This window comes from Embiotoca jacksoni, unplaced genomic scaffold, assembly GCF_022577435.1.
Source record: "Embiotoca jacksoni isolate LCO1_2020_lvr unplaced genomic scaffold, fEmbJac1.0.p SCAF_44, whole genome shotgun sequence".
Taxonomy (NCBI): Eukaryota; Metazoa; Chordata; class Actinopteri; family Embiotocidae; genus Embiotoca; species Embiotoca jacksoni.
Window position 1 is genome coordinate 2274510 of NW_027185397.1, and position 25882 is coordinate 2300391.

Consider the following 25882-nt stretch of genomic DNA (forward strand, 5'->3'; position numbering starts at 1 on the left):
CCTGTAAAAGTTCATGTTTGACACAGTAAAATGCTCTGATTCCACTCATTGACAACACGTAACACTAGGATGACACTGACCAGCTACATTCACACAAAATCTATTGAGACCATTAAGAATTACACATTTTAAATCTATAAACAAACAAACTGACTTCACAACCCTGAACACATTTATAGGTTTGAGATAGGTTATATGATTTATGTTTATTTTGTGCAGTATTTGTAGAATCACACAAGTAAATCCTATGAACCCCTGGAGGCTATTTCAGGGTCATTTCACAACTACAACTAGCTGCATGCTGTATGTTGTGTTTTTTTTTTTTTTTCAGAACTGCCTCGGCTATCCAGATCCTCCATCATATGATAAGATAATACTTGCATATTTATTTTTTTATATCAAAGAAAAAATGATGTCTTTTGAAATTGTTATGATTTTACATGTATCCTACCATAAAATGCTGGCAGTAAAGATATCTTTTTAATAATTTTGTATGGTATATTGGTTAAAATCTGGCAATATGAGAACCATGATAGTAAGATACTCGATGACTCAGCAATTTGAAAAGAAATAGCCGTCTTGGCTATGTAGAAGAAGGGGGCGGGGCCACTGACGTAAAGAATTTTCAAATTAAGGCGTCTGAAGCAGCCGTTGCTGATACTGAAAACGGCACAAGAGTGCTTCTTTTGGACTTCTGCTGCTGGACAGAGGGAACAAAAACACTACATTTTGGGGTTAAATAATGAAAGCTGTAGATTTGCTGGAGGGCGATGTATTAACATAATGAGGGTTTTTTTCCGGTCAGTGCAGAACAGCAGTGTGCGATTAGAAACAACACTAACCTGTCAAACTTTCAGCACTATATAAGTAAGAGTCTTAACATGTAGGAGCACTATTTGTTAGAGTACAAAAGGGAAGTATGTCGTTGGGAACAGAGCACAAGTCTATGCTACAGGAAAACACTGTAAAATCAGCCGTTATCCAGCTGAGTGTTGCAGGTTGAGACACCTGAAAATAAATAAAAGTTCACATTATCAGATGTGAAACTCTTCACCTTTGAGAAATGTTATTGTCTTTGCATTTGCCTCTTAACCTCCTTATAGCCTATAAAACAGGGTATATAATGTTAGTGTTCCTTTCAGTGGAAACTGCTCTAAATGACTGCTGGGAATAACTATTAGTTGCCGCAATATGAGCTGACATTGTCTCACGTCCTCAGTAGCATCATGAGGAGATGATGAGGTACCTGCTGCTGATCTACTCTCCGTTTCTGAAACCAATGTGTTTCCTAATGTTGAGCTTTCTCATGTTATATAGTGATAGCTACTGTATGTCACTGATGAATGTGTTACACACCGCAAACCCTGTCTGACTCGCATGGATGACAACTGCAGAAATGATCTTCAACCACTTTTAAACCATGTTTGTCTTTCCGTTACTTCCTTTTTTTGATGCCACAATCCGCCTCTCTTAGGGAAAGCCATGACTATCACACCACACACCGGTGCTCCGGCATCAGTCCACCACTCGGCTAGATTAACTGCATTTAGAAATTAATCCTGTTGCAGGGCATGCTAAACCATTTGGGTCTTTTATTTATGTATTTTTATTTTATATATTATCAGTGTCTCAACTGATTTTTTTTTTCAGCCAATTTCAATTCATCAAATTTAATTATAACACTGTATACTTGTAAATAATAATACTATTAATGATAATAATAATATTAATTCACTATGATGAAAAATAAGGAAATGCAATGTAAATCTAGGAAAAAAGGCGATCTCTTTAAATCCCACCTGCTCTGACTCACGACCGTCAACTACTGCAGAGTGTGTGATGACATAATGTGATGTATAATATAATATGCTTGTGTTTAAAAGCTTTTTTCACCTGAATTTCTGCCTTTATGTCTGAGCATGATGTATTAACATGATGAGGGGTTTTTTCCGGTCAGTGCAGAACAGCAGTGTGCGATTAGAAACAACACTACCCTGTCAAACTTCCAGCACTATATAAGTAAGAGTCTTAACATGTAGGAGCACTATTTGTTAGCGTACAAAAGGGAAGTATGTCATCGGGAACAGAGCACAGGTCTACGCTACAGTGAAGAGCAGAGGCTGTTACAGCAGCAGATTATTAAATGGGGTTTTGGAATGACATGCTAGGCTATAATCTGGACAGATCATGTGTCTCGTAAAACATTTAAAAAAAAAATGACATCTCCTGTTTTCAAACAGATGAAAATGATTTTTCCGACTTAATAGAGAGATTGGATTTACAGTAACTTTTTTTTTTTTTTTTTTTTTGCAGTATTATGGGAGTTTTAAAACAGATACATCAAAATGTACCATTCCTTACTACCTCATCATGAAGTCCGGAAACATTCATTCTGGAATCCTGTGTCAAAGTACTCGATTTGCAGAGTTGGAGAAAAATCTAAACGCACACGTGTGTTCCTGTTTGTGCAGCCTGGCGAGAAAGGTTCCCCCGAGAGAGACCGAGAGACGGAGCGAGAGAGGAACCACGTGTCGTTCGCCCGACACCTCCACACACACCATCACACACACTTGGGTATGAGCTACAACCTGATGTCAGGACAGTATGACATCTACCAAGGTAAAGACACGCCGCACCTCGAAAGTCTGTCAAACTAAACTGAGTCTTTAATTCAGGTGTCAAAGGGTAACAGAAGTCCACGGTACCGTGCTGTGAAGAGCAGAGGCTGTTTCAGCAGCAGATTATGAAATGGGGTTTTAGAATGACATGCTAGGCTATAATCTGGACAGATCATGTGACTGCATACTTTTGGTCAGATTCTGCTTGTACTAGTTGTTGCTTGTAGAACAGCAGAAGGGGAAAGTTCCTTTGTGGTTAACTTTGTCTTTCGCCTGGTTTTTGTGTCTGAGAAGGATCATTTTGTTGTTGTTGAATGTTGAGAATATGCAATTCAATTACAAGTAATTCACCCAAACAGATGTAACTCACTGTACCACAGTCCTGCACTAATAATTTATAGCGGCCTCAACACAAAGCAGCTGGAGATACCTGTAAGGCCGGAGATATACGTGCTTTCAACTTTGTGTTTGTGTGCGCATGGCGGCTGCCTCGTGTAGCCTGTGTCTGTTTGGAGCGTTGGTTGTGCACGTCATCAGAAGTTACGAAATTAATTAGGCAAGATGCAATGACCTGCATGACCGGTAAGGGCAGTGTAGGGGCAGTATGGAGATGTGACAGATGCCAGTCGGGGACCTGCAAAAACTCCATGGAAACAATTCAGAGACCGTCCAGTTCGTGCACGGCGGAAAATGCTCCAAATGTTTTCAAAGTGTTTTGTCCCCTTGTGATCTCGGAATCAGAGACTCCCTCGATTGTCAATACTCAATTTCAGGAACTTCACGAGTTACAAATTGTTGCAACATCAAGCTTGTCCCGGCTACAGCTAGAAGTTCTTAGTGCCCTCTTGAAACATTTCTGTTTCTATTTGCAGCATGTTTGTTTTTGTATTTGGTCGTGTTTTCTGTGTCTGCAAGTCTCAGGCTGGAGATATACTTGCTTTTGAACATGTGTTAGCATTTACAACCCTTTGCATCTATGCTAAATGCTGCACCTGTGTTGTCAAATTGGTAAATGTTTTTTTTAAATTGCTTTTGTTTTGTGTGTTGGGCTCTCTGAAATACTTGACATTTTCAAAGTACCCTCTATTAAAATTCTGTTCTGTGTCATGCAATCAACATCATCTGTCTGCAGTTATGTCTTGTCCTGCTTAGAACCGTATTCAGGATAGGATTTGACATAACATGTACATTCATAACCCTGCATGAGTCTGACATTATCAGGTTACTGTTCATCTGTGTCTTTAAACCCTTCACATTGCAAACACATTTTCTGTACTGAGTAGCAGGTGGCAATAATGAAATATGACTTTCCCTTTCCTTGACCATGTTTATGATGCTATATTTATTTAAGTTCTGTTTGTTTCCTGTGCACACGTTATGGCTACAGAGAGAGAGGATCTCAGTGTGAATGTTTAGTAGCAGTGCAGTCTGGACAGGATTTAGACACTCATTAACCTCCATGTTAACAAAGTAACAGACTAACACCAGTGCTGTGGGTGTGTTAACTGCTGCAGTGACATATAACTGAGATAGATGCACAACAATCACCGGCTTCCATCTTCCATCATTCAATGAAACCAAGTGGGGTGTTTTAATGGAGCACAGTGGGGTGATTGACACCTGTCAGTCCAGGAGCAAACATCTGGATTTATAGCTGACAGGCAACAAAATGCCTGGATTTTCTACCTCAGAGATATTTTATTGATTTCAGGGTTCAGACCACCGTTTGTCAGGATGGAATTTCTTTTAAATGACCGACCGACTCACTGACAACATGACTGGGGTTGAGGACACAAATGCCCATGTACAGTATTTCCCATGTCCTAATTACAATTTCATCCTGGTGTGGATCATATCATTGAATTTGCATGGAATTTCCAAACATGTTTAAAACAAGAATCCTATAAGAAAATTAACCACAGGTGCATTGGACTTCAGTGACTGACTTATAAATGAAGATCAGGGAAACTTCAAAACGTTCCCTCCAGCTGGTGGCAACTTAGTCAACCTCCCAGGTGGCTGTCCTGTCTCTGTACCATCCAATACAGCTGCAGACTGCAACCTCAAAATCAAATTCTCAACACAGAGCTCTTCAAACCATCGAGGTGACCTTGATCTTCAACAATCAAATCTAGTCAGTTCATCACCAAATTAATATTTGTGGCAAATTTGAAGAAATTCCCTGTAGTCATTCCCCCAAGTTTTGCATTTGCCATAGCGGGATGGACACAAGGACACAGTGACCTTTACCCACTAAAAGATTCTCATTTGATTTTTGAGAACAAGTGAACTTTTGCTCCACATTAAAAATCCCTCGAGACATCCCTGAGACATCATGTTCCCAAGAATAGGATGGACGAATGGATGACCTGAACACATAAAGCCTGCAAACATCGCTGTCGATGGGGCTATACCATGAAAAAAGCCTTAGTTTTTGCTGTGTACCCAATAAACTTAACAACTGGCTGTATAGGCTACTATTGGTCCACATTAAAATATCTCAAAGCTAATATATCTTTCAGCTCTGCTACTGAACAACAGTTTGATTCTCTCACTGTCTTTGTGCTGTAAACACATTACAGGATGATTATCTTGTACAGTTTGATGTTTCACAGCTGATTTTTTTTCACTGCGTTCTTTTGCATTTAAGGGTTGAGCTCTAGATCGCTGGTCTCCAGTCAGCAGGTGTCAGGACACTCCTCAACTGGTACGTTTCAAACACTGAAACTATGTGACAGAATTTTTTGTCACAGTCAGAATTAAAATCTTTCCACCCTTGCAGGTCCCTGTACCAGGAAAGTTGCCATGCGTGGCTCAATCAGTGAAGAGGCTGCCTGGTTCTACGATGACTAACATGGATTTATTATTGTTGGGCTTCAGTTGAGAGTTTTTAGAATGGTTTAATAATATCACTGTCACTGACTCATCATTAAACCCATATAAAAAAAAATTATATAGAAATGAAAAGAAAAAATTGCTATGCTGCGACGGACCACCCCACACCACTGTTCGGATTATCGTGGGCAAATGTAATCATAATCATAAAACTTAATGCCAGACGATATACTTTTAAATATATTAAAAAAAAGGAAAACTACAATGTAATATGAGTGTTACATGAGCTATATAACTGTCCATTGTGATTCGTCAGTACCTGTTACTTTTCCTGTTAACAGCAGGAACATCCCCTGTCGATGGGATAATTATTTCCAATAACAGCACTTAGCTTCAGCCAGGACATGCATGAAAAAGTGGAGGAGAAAAAAACTCCACACCCCCAAACAGATGTTCCTTCAGTGTGACATCATAATGTTCAGGGAAAACACTTTTAACTCAACAACAGGATGGGAGATTTTGACCGTATTTCACATTTGGTCGGACACTAAATTAGAGGCACTAATAACGAATGCCCACCTTGAAACTGTAGTGAGTAGTGGAGGGTTTAAGCTGTGTATGAAAACACACTTTATAATTTGAAGCCTCTTTGCAGCATCGACCACATCTGAAGTATTGTCTACTGTCTAGGTAACAACTTGGTGTTCTAGCAGAATCAGCTTTACTTGCCAAACACATGAACACCTACAAGGATATGAAATGCAACTTGACAGAGGAGGCATCAAGTGCAATGCAGATTTCTTTATTTTACATTTTATTATTTAAAATACAAACTGCTAAAGTGGGCAGTGTTGTTTTTATCACTTGATTTTGAAAGTATTTGTCAGTTTGTGTGCAGAATATCTTCTTCAATTTAGGAATACTGTTAGTGTGGTTAACTGAGTCATGGATTATCCACTAAGTTTGCATCTTTTTCGTTCTGAATTTGTTTTCTCCAAAAAGATGCAAACCGAGTAAAATGAGCCAGACAACTGTGTCGTCTGCTGAGTCAATAAATCGAATAACTAAACCTTCTTTCCTGGGAATAACGGCTTGCTGGTTATTGGACTGTGTGACTCTTGTCTATACCTGCTTAAATTACCCTCCAGTAGATCATTACCCACTCTGCAGTGTTTTCCATATACTTTCGTATATCATCGCTTTCATTTAAAGGTGTGGAATAATGCAGAAGGAACCTGCCCGGCAGTAAAACAGCACAATGTGGTGATTATCTTACTCCTGCAAAGACAGCAGTTATCTATAAATAGTAATTGCTGTGAAATAAAATAGATTAACAAGAGTGATGGTGACAGTTGAGGCACACTACGGCAGAAGCATGAAGAATGGGTTTGCTGCAGAAGCTGAAAGCAGCAGTGGTTGCTAGTTTTTCTGGCCTAATGTCTGAAAATCACCAATTAATTATCTCCCTACCGTTAGATATCAAACTGTTTTCATGCATTACAAATTCATTGTCTTGAAATAAGAAATGTTGCTCATTCTTTCCAGACAGAATGTGAAACTGATGTGGGTAAAATCCGGAAGAAAAGAAAGCAGCGTTATGCATCTTGTTAATGTCATAATAACATCAAATTTGATAATTAACTAGTGATCTCTTGATAATTGGTTCAAAAACCACAGATTCAGACGACTTCTGTAGCGTAACGGTCTGCTCAAACATAATAAAGTTCTGAATGTGCCTGAATGTCTGTGTTTTATTTTTGTCTTCTCTTCACAGACGGTGAGGGGAAGAAGTAGGACCATGTGACCAAGTCTCACATGAGGAACGGCAGATTTATTAAACATCAATTCCTTGGTGTTGAATAAGCTTTGCCTCGCTGAGAGGCAGAAAAAAAAAAAGTGTAAAAAAAAGAAAAAAAAAAAAAAACTCTTTCATTTCTTACTAATGACTACCACCAATTTTATAACACATCACAGAGGAGCAGATGGGCCGACAGAGGGACTAGGAAGCAGGATGGGGACCTTTTGAAAAGGAGGAACTATCTGTGTAAATCACTGACTTTTGAAGCTTTCAGTTTTGCAGAGTTTTGACCGAAGCGAGCGGGGCATAGAAAACAAAACATCCCGGAGCGCCATGCGCTCCGCTTGAGGGTGGTTGTGGTATACAACTTTATAAAATGCACATTTATCGTAGTGTATTATGATGATGTTATGACTGAATGTACTGATGATGACTTACACTATCCCAATAGTGTGGGTGCTTTTTAAAACTCCTACTGGGACTAAAACAGCATACGGAAGCTAAAAAGTCTATTATTATCTTTATTGTTCTCATTATTATTATTGAAGTGGTCCTGCCTCCATAGTGCTGACGCTACATTTGTATTACTAATCTGTACTTGAGCGTAACCATGTTGATTGTATTGTCTTTATGTGCGCGTAAAACCTTCACATCTACCTGCCCAGTGCCATGTAGGAACCCAGTGGTGTATATATTCTGTACAGATTCATGGCAGAGCACTAATCCTGCTTTATTGTACACGACGTTGATTTTTATCAGCCATGCAAGGGAGCTTCGGGCAGAGCGGGGACAGCCAGCACAAAAAGAAAACACTATTTCTTGAATCACTGACTTCAACACACTGTATCTGCTGCAGTTTGTCTTTGAGGGAACTTGTAACGACGACCTTATTTTGTTTTTTATACATTATGATGAATACAATTTTGTAAAGCTGTGCGGTAGCACAGAGAACACAGAGAGGGTGCTGTTTTCTGTGGCTCAAAGGGAGAGAAGAAGTCAAGGAACACTAACTAGACTAACAAAACTGTCTTCACAAACCAAGCGTTATTTACTTATATTTAATAATCCCAGCATCCACGATAATTACTCAAACTCAATAGGGGGAGGCAAATAGAAACAGCTGTTCATGGCTTGCAGCTTGTTGAACTTGTTGCTGAAGTTCAAATCGCAGTAACATCAGCTTATGTGACACAAAACTCCACATGCTGCATACGACAGTGTGACCTAAGTGATTTATGTCTCTATCTCTTTATAACCCCATATAAAATCCATTTAAATGGGCAAACAAGCAATTTACAAGTAACTTTAATGGGAAATAAAAGAATGACAGAACATATAACATGAAATACTTAACATAAACATTTAAAAAAATATATTTTACAGATTTTGATAGTGCTGGATCCAAACAAATACAAGTCCAATTTTGGAGGTCCTGTTCTGGCAGGATGTGGCAAAAATGAAGGCCGTCGTTTGGTCCACTACTTTTGATTTTAATTGTCAGAAATAATGAAAATAGCACCACGTTGAAATGAAACCAGCAGTGACTGCACTCTGGCTAGTTACAGCTAGCTTGCGACAAAGCCTGAGCTACAGTTGACCTATTTTTTTTCCCTGTTTCTTGTATTTTTTTTTAAAAAAAAAAGCTCCAACATGTTTGCTAACATGTAACAGCTTTTAATATCACATAAACAATTCAGCAGCTCAATGTAATCCTTTATTTCCGCAAAAGGTTAGCGAGCCTAGCCCCGTGCGACCTGTGGCTCGAAGGAAATTCATGCGATTTGATGAAACTACCTTAAAATTACAATTGAAATTCTGTTCATTAAAGAGAAATGAAATAGACTTAAGCTCATTAGTTCATAATGTTCAGAACGTGATTTGTTTTTAGATACTATGCTTTTCGCTGTGCCCTTAATAGTCACAGTAATTATTAAGCAGGTTATATATTGTATTTATCACTTACACAGTTTGGCTAAGAGTCTTCAAATTTCAGTAATTTTTTAAGGCTCGTGTACAACCCCATTTCCAAAACAGTTGGAACGCTGTGAAAAATGTGAACAAAAACGGATTGTTGATGATTTGCTGATTATTTAAAACCCATTTAATCAAAATAAAACAAAGGCAACACATCAAATGTTGAAACTGAGAAATGTTATTGTGCTTTAGAAAATATATGCTTAAATCCAATTTGATACCAAAAAAACCTAGTTAAAACAAGAGCAGGTGTTGCCTCAAATGTTGTCCTTTTCTTTTCTTGCTTGATATAGAATTTCAGCTGCTCAATAGTTCGGGGTCTCCTTTGTCACACGTTTTCTTTCATTATGCGCAAAATGTTTTCAATGGGTGACAGGTCTGGACTGCAGGCAGGCCAGTTTAGCATCAAGACTCTTCTACTGGAGACCCACGCTGTCGCAATACGTTGAAAATACGGTTTGGCATTGTCCTGCTGAAAAGAGCAAGGCCCTTCCCTGAATAAGACGTTGTCTGGATGGCAGCATATGTTGCTCCAAAACCTGAATATATCATTCAGCATTAACGGTTCCTTCCCAGAGGTGCAGGCTACCCATGTCAAGTGCACTCATGCATTATGTACCATCAGGGCTGCTGGCATTTGAACTGTGCACCGATAACAGGCTGGATGGTCCCTTTCTTCTTTAGCCCATGATTTCCAAAAATAATTTAAAATTTTGATTGGTCAGACCACAGGACAGTTTTTCACTGCAGTTCAATCGACCTAAATGAACTAGGATCCAGAGAAGGCGGTGGCACTTTTAAATCACGTTTATTTAGGGCTTCTTCTTTGCATGAAGTTTTAACCTGCATTTGTGGAAACGGTGATAAACTGTGTTGACAATGGTTGTGTAGTGTTCCTGAGCCCATGCAATGATTTCCATTACAGAACTGCTTTTGTTTTTAATGCAGTGCGACCATCCGATATTGATTTTCAGCCTCATCCCTTCCGTAGAGAAATTTCTTTCAAATTCTCTGAATCTTTTGTTGACTTTTTGTGCTGTAGATGATGGTGAATCCTTCCCGATCTTTACTGCTGAGAGACTCTGCCTCTCCTTTGTATATCCAATCGACCTGCTACCAATGAACCTAGTTAGTTGTCAGATGTTCCACCTGGTGTTTTTTTTTTTGTTTTTTTTTAACATTACACAACTTTCCAGTCTTTTGTTGACCATGTCCCTTTTTTTTTTTTTTTTTTAAACCTGTTGCAAAATGATCATATATTTTTCATAGAACAATACGATTTTTAAGTTTCAGCATTCGATATGTTGTATTGTTCTATTTTTCAATTCAATATGGGTTTACATGATTTGCATATTTACATTTTCAATTCAATTCAACTTTATTTATATAGCGCCAAATCACAACATAGGTTATTTCATGGCACTTAACACATTAAAGTCCTTATAGCAAGACTTTACAACATTATACAGAGAAACCCAAAAATTCAACAATTCCTACATAAGCTAGGAGGGAAACAACTCCTCTTTAAGGGAGAAAAACCTCCAACGGAGGGAAAGAAAAACTCCCACATTTTACAGTGTCACAACTTTATTTGGAAACAGTGTTGTAGCTAACTGATCATTATAATGACACATAATCTCACATTCACACTCTTTGGAATGGAATTGGAAACTGTATTTTTATCAACATCCAAATGATGTAAAAACAGCATAATATGCTGTATGTTACTTATATATTATACATCGTGGAGCCGTCCTTTGCTTTTTCTCTTGCACCAGCGAATCTGTGAGGATTAGGAATAGCCTGTCTTCAATAGTGGTAATGTTTGGAGAAACACACTCAAGATCCAATGTTAGCTCTGGAGCTTTTAATTATATCACATCATCTTCACCGACGGGTAGCATTTGACAGGACCTGGGAAATTAACACAGCACACTTTTACAGGTTGAAATATGCTTATGAAATATGGAAATTGGAGCATCTACAGTTCCATAACAAGTGGGTAAACTCCAATTGAGGAAGATCTGATATGACTGAAAGCTCCTCTGAGCTAAAGTAGGACTGTTTACAATGTTAAGAGTAAACTTTGAACCTCAATGGCAGATGTAAAAATGATCCTAAAACAAGATGTATAAACTAGGGGATGTGTCAGTTATATTTATAATCGCAATACCTCTCTATGAAGGGTAATTCCAGTGTTAAATTGATATTTTGCTCACTTTCTAGCATGGATTTATTTAGAATTAACACTAAGGCGGAGAGTGCACTCTCAACCAATTCTCTGGTATTCTCACTCAGGTTAAATAGACTTTATGACAAAAAAAAAATTATATTTGGTTGTATTGTTTATCACATACTTAACTCATCATTTGCAACAATCAATAATAGGTTTTTAGTTGACTTTCAAAAAGTCACAGCTATTTTAACATATGCTTTTTACAAATCTGCAAGTTGTGTATTGAAGCATTTCCTTGCATCACCACATCCTACCGTTGAAAACATGTTACATTCAGGTCGGAGTGTTACATCCTGCACACATATGCACCATGGTTAGGAATATTTTAAAATTATTCAAGCTCATTTATCAAAACATCTTCTTTTTAAATGAGAACAAAAAATTAACTGAATATCTGAAAAAAAAAAAACAAAAAAAAAAAAACCGGTAACTACAAGGATGCAAAATAGATATACACCTTGGAATTATCCTTAAAGTGAAATGCTCACATTTGTGTTGTCAGTGATGATGGTGTGGATGCATGCTTGTCAGGAGTCTCACAATCCTTCGCCCTGCCCCTGCTCCCATGCTTTCTACAAGCTAACTAGCTCACTGTAGAGCCTCTGATAGACACACAACAGTCGGTCTTCACTTTTGGTCACATTAAAGAAACACCGGCTTCACAAACCCAGCGCACATTTATTTGATATGGTTTAATAACGCTCAATGGGTGCGCGTTTGGGCGCCATTAAGATTCCTTTTGCAGGAGCCGCAAACCACATTATCATTTCAAACATCTGGAGCTACCTGCTGTCATTATCCAATATTTTTCCAAAAATTCACTGTTGGAGTCAATCTGTTAAATCAATCTGGAATACGTGCTGAAATCAAAGGCCGGCAGTAAACACCTGAGGTCGGCCTTACACCTTACAGGATACAACATCGGCAACAACAGAAGTCCCACTGAGCGCCATGTCTATCAGCGGCTCTGCCTCACTTAAACCTTACCTGCATAGTATCAGTGATCATTCTATTACTTGAATATAGTGCTATGAACTCTGTTTACAAAATGCTGTCAACTTTTGGGAGACACACCGTTGTCTTATAAAGGCTGCTTGGTATATTCAGTTCACCCACCTGGTGTATCCACTAAATGTATAAACATGAAACCTGCTGTTGCTTTTTTTATACTGTATATGCCTTAATTCATATGTTTGGCAATCATGATTAAAGGATGTTTATATATATATATTTTGTCTGGATTTTTTTTTTGTAGAATATCCGTCTTTTTCTATAGAAAACAAAAATTGACAGCATAATAAATTCTCATAGGAAAAATAGTTTATAGTATTATTACTAATATTTTTATATCACAGTGAGAAGTTGTTTGAACTCTTGTTCCACTTATCACTATGATACTTTTAGAGCTTAAAAATATCCAAAATATATATAATTTATGAGGACATCTAAGGACTTCAGTGATAAAATATACAAAGCACCTGTAAAAAAAATTTTTTTTTTTAAATCAGCAACATAGTGTAGATCAGCAATGAGTTCAATCAGCATTATACATGAATGGAGTAAGATGGATGGTTAGATAGATAGATAGATAGATAGATAGATAGATAGATAGATAGATAGATAGATAGATAGATAGATAGATAGATAGATAGATAGATAGATAGATAGATAGATAGATAGATAGATAGATAGATAGATAGATAGATAGATAGATAGACACTGTATTAAATTAAACTAAACAACAGTGCAACAAATTAAACAAACAAACAAACAAAAAAAAGTAAAGTGAATAAGGTTGTCCGCATGAGGGGGAAGTGAGTTGTAAGCTTTGGGAGCAGAGAGGCCACCCGCTGTACTGAGGTGGATGGCCGGTTCAGTGCCAGTACACCTGCTGATGAAGATCGCCTTGGAGCAGGAGGGAGAGCAGGTCCAGAGAAGGTTTGTGGTGATCGGCAAGGAAAAAGATTATCGAGCCAAAAGCTTTACATTTTCTGAGAAGGTTGAGATCTTTTCAACATCTGCCAGACAGGCCTGAGGAAGTTTCACGAGTCTGTGGTGACCAGCGCTCTCGATAGTTTGTGCACCGGAGCAGCAGGTAGAGGACAGCGGATGCCTACAGACTCCACAAACTGATCTGCGGATGGACCCATAAATTCATGCAGGCTAACAATGTTGTCAAGTTAATCCACTAAAGTAAAGTTGCTACTAAGTTGACGTAGCACATGCATTAAAGTTGATAATAATGAAATCTCTTTCTTAAATTTGAAAGAGAATTTAAGAAAGAGATCATTATCAGATAGACATCTACTCTAATGGAATTATTATGCTGTATAGTACATTATTGTAAATTTAAATGTTATTAAAAAAATGGTCAGGCAAAAGAGGGTTTTGAGGAAATACGTTTAAATGATCAGTATGTATGCCATATGTCAGAACAATATTAAGGGTGTGATTATTACATTATCTGGTTTAACTATAATACAAAAAAAGTTGTAAAATGCAGTGCTGAGGGTGTTATTGTCCTCATCAACATGAATATTAATGTCACCCAGTACAATCACTTTATCTGTACTGAGCACCAAGTCAGATAAAAAGAGAGTTCAGTTCGAAACTGAGTAAGTGTGTAAGAGGTGATTAATAACTGTTTTTGTTTTCTTCCAGTTTAGGTGTGACAGACTAAGACCAAGGATTTCAAATGAGGTTGAACTAAGTTCGGTCTAGGGTTGATTGTTACACTTCAAACGGAAGACCACTCTGCCAGGATGTCTAGAAATATGCCAGGTGCCACCTTTGTTTGGTTTGTTCTTAGTGTGCCTCTCTCTACCTACCTGTCATCTTGTTTGTGTAAGGAAGTCAGTCAATTTCATTTTGTAACCCCCCACCAGCGCTACAGTATGTGGAGAAAATATAGGTAATTGTATACAGGCCTATGTGAGTTAAATGCAAAATTATCAAAAAGGACTGAATGGATTGTTTCACATTTGAGCCATTCAGCTGACAAGACTTGCTAATTCATGCCAATACATAACTATTTATTATTTATTCCTAAGCAATACATTATTATGTGTGTGTGTGTGTGTGTGTGTGTGTGTGTGTGTGTGTGTGTGTGTGTGTGTGTATTTATTCATTGGTCTTACCTTTTCTAAAAGAAAATATTTGTATCTATATTATTTTTATTGAATTTTTTTTATTTGTATTTGTAATTTGTTTTTATTGTGTGCATCTTTTCTCCAAACTATGTTTCTATGCTGCTGTGATGACTAAATTTCCCCACTGTGGGATTAATAAAGTCATATTTTATCTTATCTTATCTTATCTTATCTTATCTTATCTTATCTTATCATCTGAACAAAAACAATAGTTTAATAACTATGACCTCCAATGAAAGATATAAATAAAGACTAAAAGTAGGAACTAATGAGTATTCATTCAATGATGCATTATTGTTATTATTATTATTATTATTATTATTATTATTATTATCATCATCATTATTGCTAAAGTAGTAGTAGTAAAATAAATTGTACTGTACTGCAGTTCCGCCCCCAACTGACAGAGGGCGACGTGAATTTGAGCGTCCTCATCATCACTTCCGCTTTTAAAACAAAATGGGTGGCGCCAAAGCTTGACATCAGAGCGGCTGTTTGCTGCCTGTAACGGACAGTAATCCTTTTACGTGAACCAAAATATCTCCTGGTACAGTTTCGTCTCCACAAGTTAATCTCAAACTGAACGGCGGTGTGTAGAGGAGTCGTTCTCGAGTTGACTGAACGTTTTCCGGTGGAGCAGCGCAAATGTCAACATGGGTGCGAAGACAGACCAACTTCTTATTGTTGTGTCCATCCTGGAAGGTAAACAAGTTCAAGGAGGTTGAATAACCTGCGTAACAGCTGAGTGTTTGCTTGTAAAGGGAATTACACTGAATATGTCGCCGGTGTTTGCCCCATATTAGATGTTTGTGACACTTTTTGTACGGTTTCCTGAGTGTCGGTAAGTCCAGTATGAACCCGCTTGTTTTGGAGCTGGTTGCTACTGGTGATGTTCGGCTCGGTCAGTTAAATCCACCCTGTGGGACTCAATTCACTTATATTTTATTTATATAGGAAATTACAAAATAAAACATTAAATGTGGTGCTGTGAGAGTAAGACAACGAAAACTGCATCATGAATTATTTGTGTCAATTTTGAAAGGCGGTCATTTATTAGTTGGTACAAGCTTTCTCGTGCAGTGGGAGCAGGTCCTTAAATAATGATAATAAACTTGATTTGTATAGCACCTTTCATACAAGAACTGCAGCTCAAAGTGCTTTACAGCAAGAGAATTACATAGTGTTTGACATAAAAACAGATATAAAGGAACATTTCAAAATATAGAAAAGAAATGAGACGCATGAGAACAGATGAAATGCATAAGAACTGAAAACATGCATAAGAACAGATACAATGCATGAATGCGTCAAATTAAATACAAATAGAGTTAAAATATAAAATAAGCACTATGCATTTTAAAGGCGTGGTAGTTCAAGTGCAGGAGAGCTTCAAGATTAACTAGTTAAATGCTGATGTAAAGAGATATGTTTTGAGCTTTCTTTTAAAAGTATTAACTGAGCAGCTTCCCTGATCTCTAACAGGTAGTTTGTTCCACAGCTTTGGAGCGTAGCTGACAAAAGTTGAATCCACAATTTTGCTTCGGCTGTTTGCTGCTTGGAAACCTCCAATAAACCAGCAGCAGATGATCTCAGTGGTCTTGAAGTTATAATAGTAATAATGAACTCACAGCACTGCGTGTGTAAAGTATAACATCGTATTTGTTAAGCTTTCGTGTCTTCAGACCACGAATGCCCTTCTGCACTTGAGAGGTGGAACAGTTTGAGGAATAGTTGATCTCCAGAAAATGAATTGGCAACTATTTATACGATGGAGTTGTCGTTTTTGTTATTTTTCTTTTAGAAAACATGTGGCCATATATTTGCTTGTTACAGCCTCTCAAATGTGAAGATTTGGTGTATTTATTTGACATGATAGTAGCGTGAAAAGTTTTTGGATTTATGGTATAACACAATTTAAGACAACACACTGGGCTGTTTTTATTTTTTTCTGACAATTTATGGGAAAATGTTAATTAATTGATCATGGAAATATTGGTAAAGTGGTATGTCAGAATCTGTTATTTTGTAGTCTTTTACTGCTGTTTTTTGTTTTGGTTGCTTGGATTAAAACGGAAAGCTCACCAGTGCTGTTGACACCATGATGACCATACATCATATCATATTTTCAACTGTGCAAACACTAGCTTCAACTATTTTGTGGACAGCTTGATTTGGCCTGTAGAGTTATCTCCAGAGCTATGCCTCTATATGTTGTGGGTCATATTGCTCAAGAAATGTCTCGACCTCAATAAATCATCCAGTGTGCAGGGTTGCCAGATTTTACAAATTGTTACACTGGGGAAAGACATCAGTCTGACAGACTTGCTTTTTATGTGTTAACAGAGGCTCCGCCCACTTCTGAGCCTGGTTCTGCTAACAGAGGCTCCGCCCACCTCTGAGCCTGGTTCTGTTAACAGAGGCTCCGCCCACCTCTGAGTCTGGTTCTGTTAACAGAGGCTCTGCCCACCTCTGAGCCTGGTTCTGTTAACAGATGCTCCGCCCACCTCTGAGCCTGGTTCTGTTAACAGAGGCTCCGCCCACCTCTGAGCCTGGTTCTGTTAACAGATGCTCCGCCCACCTCTGAGTCTGGTTCTGTTAACAGATGCTCCGCCCACCTCTGAGTCTGGTTCTGTCGGAGGTTTCTTCCTGTTAAAGGGAGTTTTTCTTCCCTCTGTTGGAGGTTTTTCTCCCTTAAAGAGGAGTTTTTTCCTCCTAGTTTATGTGGGACTTGTTGAATTGTTGAGTTTCTCTGTATATCGCTGTAAAGTTCTGCTGTAAGGACTTTAACGTATTAAGTGCCATGAAATATCCTGTTGTGATTTGGCGCTATATAAATAAGATTGAATTGAATTGTTTATGACTGTAACATTTGGCTCATCTCAGTGAGCCGGGCTGCAGTGTTTTTGAGTGCCATTTGTGTTTTAAGAAAGGCAAAACTTCACTGTCCAAGACTGAAAAAGGTTCATCCGGTCAGAAAACACAACCAGTTGTTTTATGACTGGGAATTCTACCTGCAGGGTCATACAGTCAGTGCCGAGTTTAACTGTGACGTTCTGAGGGCGTCTGAGGAAACATTCAGCCAAACGGCCTGAACTGTGGCGCGACGGCACGTCGGGTTCTCCAACACGACAACTCGGCCCGCACACAGCGTGTCGACAAGAAGCACGTTTCTCACCTGAGACAACACAACCATATTTTCCATATTTCCATATTTTGATACAAAATTTGATGTGTACATTGCTCAAGTTTCATTACGACGTAGCGCTCCATTCACGTCACTAATAAAAAATATATATGTACATCAAAATAAATTGTGTGCTTAATACATAATTGCAGGCTTGTTGTCATAACTTTGATTGCTATAAACACGATCAAGTTACTGGATTGTGTAGCCAGTACATGCGAGCCATGTTTGGGAAAATCACATTTTTAATTTCCTTTCCCTTACAGGTCGCCACTTCCCGAAGAGTCCTCGGCTCAGTCTGGTGGTTCAGGCGCGCTTCGACGGCGAGCAGCTGGCCACCGACCCGGCGGAGCACCGAGAGCAGCCGCAGTTCAGCACCGAGCTGGCCTGGGAGCTCGACCGCAGGACGCTGCACCAGCACAGGTCCGCAGCTCTTCGCTGCAGTTTACAGTTCAAACCCTCCGTCACGTCAATTCACAAAAATCAACATTGTGTTTTAAACCCAGTTGATCACACGGTAGAGCTGCTGACTTTGACATCTCCTGATAATTCTCTCGTCAATGACGATAAATCGATTGGAAAATAATTGTTTTGTTTTCTGTTGTTCGACTGTGATAGACAGTTGTAATAATAATTCATCAATTTTATTTGTATAGCACCTCAAGCTCAAAGTGCTTTACAGCAAGACAATTACATGCAGTGTTTCACATAAAAAAAGAAATAAAGGAACATTTAAACATTTTGAAAAGAAATTAGATGCATAAGAACAGGTAAAATGCATCTAATTAAACACAAATAGAGTTCAAATATAAAATAAGCAATATGCAGTTTAAAGGCATGATAATTCAAAGTGCAAGAGAGCTTCAAGAGTAGCTAGTTAAAGGCTGATGTAAAGGGATATGATTTTATCTTTCTTTTAAAAGTATTAACTGAACTAGCTTCCCTGATATCTAACAGGTAGTTTGTTCCACAGCTTTGGAGCATAGCTGACAAAAGTTGAATCCACAATTTTCTTTGAGCTGTTGCTGGGAAACCGTTAGGGTTAGTTGTATTTAATTATAGCAGTGAAAAGTTCTCACACAAACCACGAGGTAAATGTCATGTTTTTACTGGACATCCTCTATAACCTTCTGTTTTTATTACTAATGTTGGATTCTGAAAATGTCACTAAACTACTGTTGGTGTATGAACCTGCCCGCATCACTGTGTCTTCGCAGACTGCAGAGAACTCCCATCAAGCTTCAGTGTTTCGCTGTCGACTCCGTCACCAAACAGAGAGACAGCGTTGGCTACGTCGTGCTCGACCTGCGATCGGTTCAGGAGGTCAAACAGGTAAAACATCTCTTCTGGGAGATGAGACGCTGTAACCGGCGACGGCCACCAGCGTTTTGATTGATGTCTGATGTCTGATGTTTGTCAGGAGCCTCGCTGGTACCCGCTGCTGAGCAGCAAATACACCAAACAGAGGCCGGCCCTTCTCCTCAACGTGGTGCTGGAGAGCGACTCCAAGTCCGCCGAACTCTCCCCTGATAGGTTCAAAGCCAAGAAGGCCCCGCCCCTACAAGGTCAACTGCCTCTTCTGGACCGTTTGCCTGCTTTGTCCAGTCCTCACTTCAGTCAGTGCTCTTAACCTTGGTTTATTATCTCCTGTGTTATGTAAGTTCACTAGTTGATAAACTTTCATTTATTGAGTTGCTACATGCAGCGGTTTCATGATGGAAGTTAAAAGTTAACTAACACTGTGCTGTCTCTGGTCAGCTGTCACGACTGTATCATTCTGTCTGTGATGGCTTTCATAGAATCCGGCCAATAGACTAAACGACACTCACTGGCCACAATGACTGTCGCTCTTTAGTAATTAGCCACTTTTTACTTTTCTACAAGCAAAACGGGACGTGTATTTTTGGTTAAACGAACACTTTTTTAATTTTTTTAATTAATGCAAAATATATGACTTTTTTTTTTTACAATATACAGAGAACAATGTCTTCCTCGTCAGATGCGAGTGAGCTCCTTTCTTACTTTGTGTGAAAGAAATGGTTCTGTTTGAGGAAGACTTAGAAAAGCATTTAATCTCCACAACGATGGCTGCTTCCCATTTACACTGAGGTGGCCCTTTGTGGAAATCCAGCCTGCACATTATCACTTCATGTCTAAAAATGTGTGCGCGGTGAACGCTGCTTATTTTGTTCTCACTGTTCAGATATCTTTATTTTTCAAAGCTTTTTTTTTTTTTTTTTTCTCGCTTTCTCCTGATTTGCTATGTACTACTATGACAGGTCTACAGTAATGTGTTCTGTCAGTGGTGTCTGAAGTCTTGTAACGGAGCCAGATTCACTTTAGGTTCAGCTCCGGTTGTTGTGTGAGCAGAGCTCTGCTAAAGGTAGAAAAGGAGAGAGGAATAATTTGAGGTGCTGAATATATTGTAACCTCCATTTTTGGTCTCATCTCCTCTGCTAAAATCCCATTTCTTTGCTTTTTAATTTAACGTTGTCTCTCTTTTTCCGGTCCTCCTGCTCCGCCGGCGTAGTTTCCACCTCAGCAACTCACCTGCTCTCGGACAGGTTGGAGGCCGTACTGATCTCAGATCAGGGTTACCATCAAGTGGGACCTGCAGATCTCTGCGCCGACATCTTCATCCTGTCCGTCACTGTGGCGTTCGCTACCAAACTGGAACAGGTAAAGACAGTCAGAGTGCCCTGACATCTTACTGATTACTTCCAACAGAGCTGTCTCTGGGTGCTGGATTGTTATCATTACTTACTTTAGGTCATATCGCCATCATAACATCACATCCACAAACTTCCAGGTGTCGGGAATCGAGTTTGATAACAGAGAATGAGAAACAACTTTTTTTCTTGCTGAGAAACCAACTCGTTAATTTGTGGTCAACAAACAATAAAAACAAAATAATATGACAGCAGTTGTCTCAGAATAGCTTTTTAAAAATGTGGATAAAGAACATGTCCATAGAGTGTTGTTATGTAAACATTATTGTTTCATTTCTTAACGGCTCTAACAAGCACCGTCTTCCTCTTGAGCATTATAATAAAACAGTGAAGATATTTTTTTCTCATGTCTCACTATGAAAGCTAATAAATCTCCTCTGTAACCGCTGCAGTAAAAAGGGAGGTAGAGGCAGCATGTAGTATCACTCCGTGAAAACCAAAATATGAATTCAAACATATTCATGTCATGTTTTTACTTTTGTAAAGGTAAAAAGATGAGTTGTTAGGTGACATCAAATTATTGTACGGCAGTTTTTAAACTCTTCGTGCCGTTGATTTGGTCTTTAAATCTGAATACTTACTTTGCTGTTTCTCACCCTTTTAAACATGACACCGTGAGTTTATTGACATTTTAGAGAAAATTTGATCTGGAATTTTTTTTTTTAACGTATCATGAAATCACGGCCGTCAATTGACAGTTTTTTTGGGGACCTTTTTATAGACTATAAATGTTTGTCACATGAACGGTACATGTCTTTTTAAACTCAATCTTCAAAATCTAGATTTTATAAAATAAGTCAAAACCAACAAACAAACCAAATGTTTTCTGCTTGCTGTTCCCGAGCAGTTGATCTCCAGCGCTACGAAGCTGTCGGCGGAGGGCTCCGAGTTCTTCTTCTACTACAATTTACTGGGCAACGACATCACCAGCGAGCCTTTCCACAACCTGCTGAGTCCCGACTTTGAGCCGGAGCGCGCCTCTGTGCGCATTCGAAGCAGCGAACAGATGCTCCGGGCCTTCCTGTCTCAGCAGCCCGGTTTACAGGTGAGAGTCCAACATTTCCTGGACCTTTCTACCTCTGCCGTGACCGTTTCCCGGACCCTGTTTCCACATTCTTATTGCCCCTCCCTCAGATCCACTTGTGCTGTGGAAATCACTCTCTGGGAAGCACGGACGTTTCCCTCTCTGCTCTGTCTGCTGTTTCTGTGGATCTGGAGAACAAGGCGGCGACGGTGGAGGGAGCGTTCGCGCTGCTCCCTCCGAACCGCATCAAGCAAACGCAGCCGGCTCCGCCTGCCGACCTGCAGCCGACCGTAGGAGTGGCCGTCACCTTGAGGAGGGAGGATGTTGGACAGCAGGTACACGCACCTCCAAAAAAGGTGGGAGTTTTAGTTTTGACTCAAAACCAGTATACAGAGTTTATTTTCTCCTACATTTTTGAGGGCTCTTAAAGACGAGAAGTCGTGCGCGGAGCAGGAGAAAGATATAACACTGATAAGTAGCTGGTAGACATTTCATTGCTTGATGATCATCAGTTCCGGAGTTACACACGTTCTTGTGAGCAGTGTTCTGGGTGATTGTTTGTTTTATGCACCGGAAACTTTAGCAGAGAACGAACATCAAAATTTGTGACAAATTTCTAGGGAACGGAAAGAAGTCTCAGGGAGCCAAATCCGGGGAGTCGGAGTGGAGAGGAGCTACGATTGTGTTGTTATTGGCGAGAAATGTGTTTTCACTGCACTCTGAGCGGGCGCGTTGTCATGTTGGAGAACACAAGTGCCATCGCCACAGTTTGGGTCATTTGATCTCAAGGTTTTTTTTTTTTCTCGGACGCCTCAGAAGTCACAGCAGAGCTCCGCGGTTTCACTCCGACCCTCCTGAGGATGAATTCACGGCAGCGTGAAATGTCAAAGAGAACCCACCTGGTTCTCCTGACCTGACAAGCTTCTTTTCAGTTTTGGACAGCGACGTTCTTCCCCTCGGAAACGTGAATGTCACTCAAAACACCTCTCCAGGCTCCCTGCTTCGTGGTCGCAGCCCCCCCCCCCCCCCCCCCCCCCCCCCCCCTCCAGATCCCTCGCATCTTGCCCCCCTCCCAGCTTACTGTTTGCAAGTTGGATTTAGACTGCCCACTGGTGCGGTGTGTGTGAATTGGTATCATTAGATAGAGATACAGAACTTCTTTCCTCTACGTGTCTCCCCTCTTGTTAATAAATGCTGTTAAGTCCATACAGGGGAAGCACTGTAACCACCCTGCTATTGGTTGTTGACCACTATGTGAAGGATGGCGAAAGGCACTTTGTCTTCCCCCATTTTAAAACCGGTAAAGTGCATCTGCATCAGCAGGAGAGCTGTTCGTGCTGTGGCCAGGATCACTCACATGATTGGTAGCAGAACAACTAACATTAATCGTGCTACTGTCGCCAGAATCTGGTGGAATGCATTTAACTATATATATATAGCCATATATAAGTGATATATGTATATATATATATATATATATATTTAAAAATATATATATATTTATATGTGGCTGATATATATATATATATCTATATAGATATATATAGATATCTATCTATCTATCCGGATAGATATCAATATCTATCTATATAGATATATATATAGAGTGTGTGTGAGTAAAAGTATTAATTTAATTTGCAGAAACCTTGGTTGATGAAATCGTATCATGTAACCGTGGATCATAAATTGAGGCAGAGAGTGATTATAATGTAGAAGGAAACAGTAGTTATGCTTGTTGTTCAGGAACCGATCGGTCTTGGTTTGTTTTCTGCTCCCGTGTGTGAAGAACGTTCTGGATCTTTCCGGTAGATTGGTATCCATGCTCGCGTTTTGGAGTTATAGATGGCAGTGTCTGTCCGTCCGCTCATTTGGCCCAGACATCTTCATGTTTGCCAAAAGACTGAATCCTAATGACTTTTTCTAAAGTGCCAGCAGCTGGCCTCAAGGTCAGTTGTTTGGGTTCTGAATGAACAGCTGCAAAATGGAGACGTGTTATAGTACAGTCTCATCAGAACGGCTGTAGATTCTTGTAAATCATTACCATTTTTTTGGTGATCTACTCAGTAAAACCCCACTAATGGAAATGATGTCATTATTGATCTCCCATTAGAACCTTCCATTTAAACCAGAGCCGCCCAAGTTGGGGACCGCGGGCCAAAGTTTGGCCCACACTTTCTCTGTTTTGGCCCACCGCAGCATTTTGAAAAGTCTCGTTCTTATTCTCGTCAACAGACGCACAGGGATGCTTTAAATGTTTTTGACAAAGATTTAAGCAGATTAAAAAGTAGTGTTTTAATTATTCTGAACTTGAATGTAATTTGAAATAACATAAACATTATTATAAACTATTATTTTCTGGCCCATCATAGGAAATAGTTTGGGCACCTCTGATTTAAACACCACTGGACAACAGCATAAAGCTCCATGGATGGCAATAACGTCTGCAGCGAGACTGGGGAGTAATCAGATTACCACAGTGCAGCGTCACGTGTAAATAAAGTTGGGACTGACAGCTGTTGTCTTGCGTCTTTTCACCAGTCTGCACAGAATAAAGAAGGAAGCGGAGCTCTGCCGCGTCCTTCGATTCCTCCGGCTAAACAGAGACCTCGGAGCTCCTCTCCATTCCTGAAACACCCGGACTCTTCTCCTCCCGCTGGTCCTCCTCTCCCTCCATCTTCCTCTCACACTGAGAGCGAAGCAGAGAGTCTGCTGGAGGAGCTTCAACGTGCCAAAGAGCAGGCGGGACCGGCAGGTGCGGATCAAAACACCACGTATCACGTTTAGATGAGACGTTTGACAGTTTCAGAACTTAACAGCTGACGGTGTTTGTATTCATGTCCGGCCGCAGACTCTGAGGTTCCCGTTGAGCTGCACGGTCAGCCCGAGGCTGCTGCAGAGGCCGCAGCGTCGTCGGTCAGCGTTTCTTCTCCCAAAGTGTCCATACCCACCTCCGCCCATCACTACTGCTTCTCTCTGGACCTCCGCAGCCTGGGAAACCTCAACTTGACCCACCCCATCGCTGCTACGCTCAGGTGAAGGATCGCATCTCCTGGGACCGTGTAAAACTAGAAGTGGTCACTGAAATGTATATAGGACATCCAAGCAAAAAAGATACGATGGTAGTCATATCAGTGCCTCTCGGATTTCGTGCATTTTTATTTGTGGTTGTTGCATTCAAAAATGGATTTTGCATTGGATGTGATCAAAAATTGTTGTGTAATTTGGGGATTTTTTTTTTTCTGGTAAGATGGTGGAAGTCGAAGAAAAATAATTGCATTTTTTTTTCTTCTAACAATTGCCTGATAAAGATTGATATGGAATCACTTCCTTTGAAAATAGGCATGACGCACATCATATACATATTTGAGTTAAAATCTTTTTTTTATTAATTTATTGAACCTAGAGTTAAAAATAATTAATAAAAGTGACGTAGCTTCGCAAAACACACAATCTGCGACTAATATAGAAAACAGGCAAAATCTGTTTTTGTGCATATTTTTTTATTAATATTAAAAACAGCATCTACAGTTCTTATTTTGACAGTAAAGTCCAGTCTTTTACAACACAAAGTGAGTATATATCAAATTTTACATCCAGTATTCCTAACCCAAATCATTTTCCACATTTCCCACAAACCCCGTCACTTGTGTTTTTTTTTAATTTGCATTATGTATTGCCATCATATTTATCATATGCATGTTTTAGTGCACATCCAGCAGTGTGTTCAGTGGTTAGACGCTTTAGGCACTTATCCATTATGTTATCTTACAGCATAATAACAGGCCCCAGCATCCAGCCAGAGTATTAAAGGACTAACATCAGCTACAATAAGAACACTGTATTCCAGATCTAATACTTCCCTTAGTACACTCGGTATCTCTGAGTTACACTTACTTGTGTAGTACTTGGATTTTGACAGGATAGTGCTGTCTCAAACCGCACATTGCTGTTCTGCCCTTCCTGAAATGAACCGTTACATTTGAGCTCCTCACCGGCCAACATATCTGCCGAGTTGGATTGTTATACCCCGGAAATAAACGTGTTTTTGTGTCCTCTTGTTAAAGGCATTAAACATGCAGCATAGTGGTACCTAGTGAAAAAAACCCTCAAAAAAACGTTGTTTTTGTGCAGTGCTCAGCGACAGCTGCATTTTGTAAATACTTTAGGTCCGTGGTACCTCCCGCCCTATCTGCTGCGTAGTGTCCAGCGTTTTACACCCAACTGGTGGACAGTTTTGAGCTGTCGCCTGTTTCTATACACGACGGGGTGAATGCACTTCGGCACTCAAAATAGTGAGTGCTGGTATGAAAGTATGCAATTTGGAACACAACAACT

At 39.6% G+C, this 25882-nt stretch overlaps 2 protein-coding genes across 4 annotated transcripts in view; both read left to right on the top strand.

The window, feature by feature from the left end:
• The window catches only part of znf608 (zinc finger protein 608), a 69549-nt gene extending 56862 nt beyond the window's left edge, over window positions 1-12687 (top strand). For 2 of the 3 annotated variants that reach the window (XM_069169394.1, XM_069169396.1), the window contains exons 7-9: window positions 2472-2619; window positions 5269-5325; window positions 5401-7196. In XM_069169394.1, the coding sequence (XP_069025495.1) occupies window positions 2472-2619; window positions 5269-5325; window positions 5401-5471 (276 nt within the window). In that variant the 3' untranslated portion in view covers window positions 5472-7196. Of the gene's footprint in view, window positions 1-2471; window positions 2620-5268; window positions 5326-5400; window positions 7197-7227 lie in introns of those variants that run through there. The other variant, XM_069169395.1, reaches the window with a different exon arrangement.
• A 2417-nt stretch (window positions 12688-15104) lies between these two features.
• cep120 (centrosomal protein 120) overlaps window positions 15105-25882 on the top strand; it is a 35978-nt gene continuing 25200 nt past the window's right edge. Inside the window, exons 1-9 of the mRNA XM_069169364.1 lie at window positions 15105-15312; window positions 18061-18217; window positions 19012-19126; window positions 19215-19410; window positions 20325-20473; window positions 21371-21568; window positions 21658-21882; window positions 24086-24299; window positions 24396-24579. Coding sequence (XP_069025465.1) covers window positions 15264-15312; window positions 18061-18217; window positions 19012-19126; window positions 19215-19410; window positions 20325-20473; window positions 21371-21568; window positions 21658-21882; window positions 24086-24299; window positions 24396-24579 — 1487 coding nt within the window. The 5' untranslated portion in view covers window positions 15105-15263. The remainder of the gene's footprint in view (window positions 15313-18060; window positions 18218-19011; window positions 19127-19214; window positions 19411-20324; window positions 20474-21370; window positions 21569-21657; window positions 21883-24085; window positions 24300-24395; window positions 24580-25882) is intronic.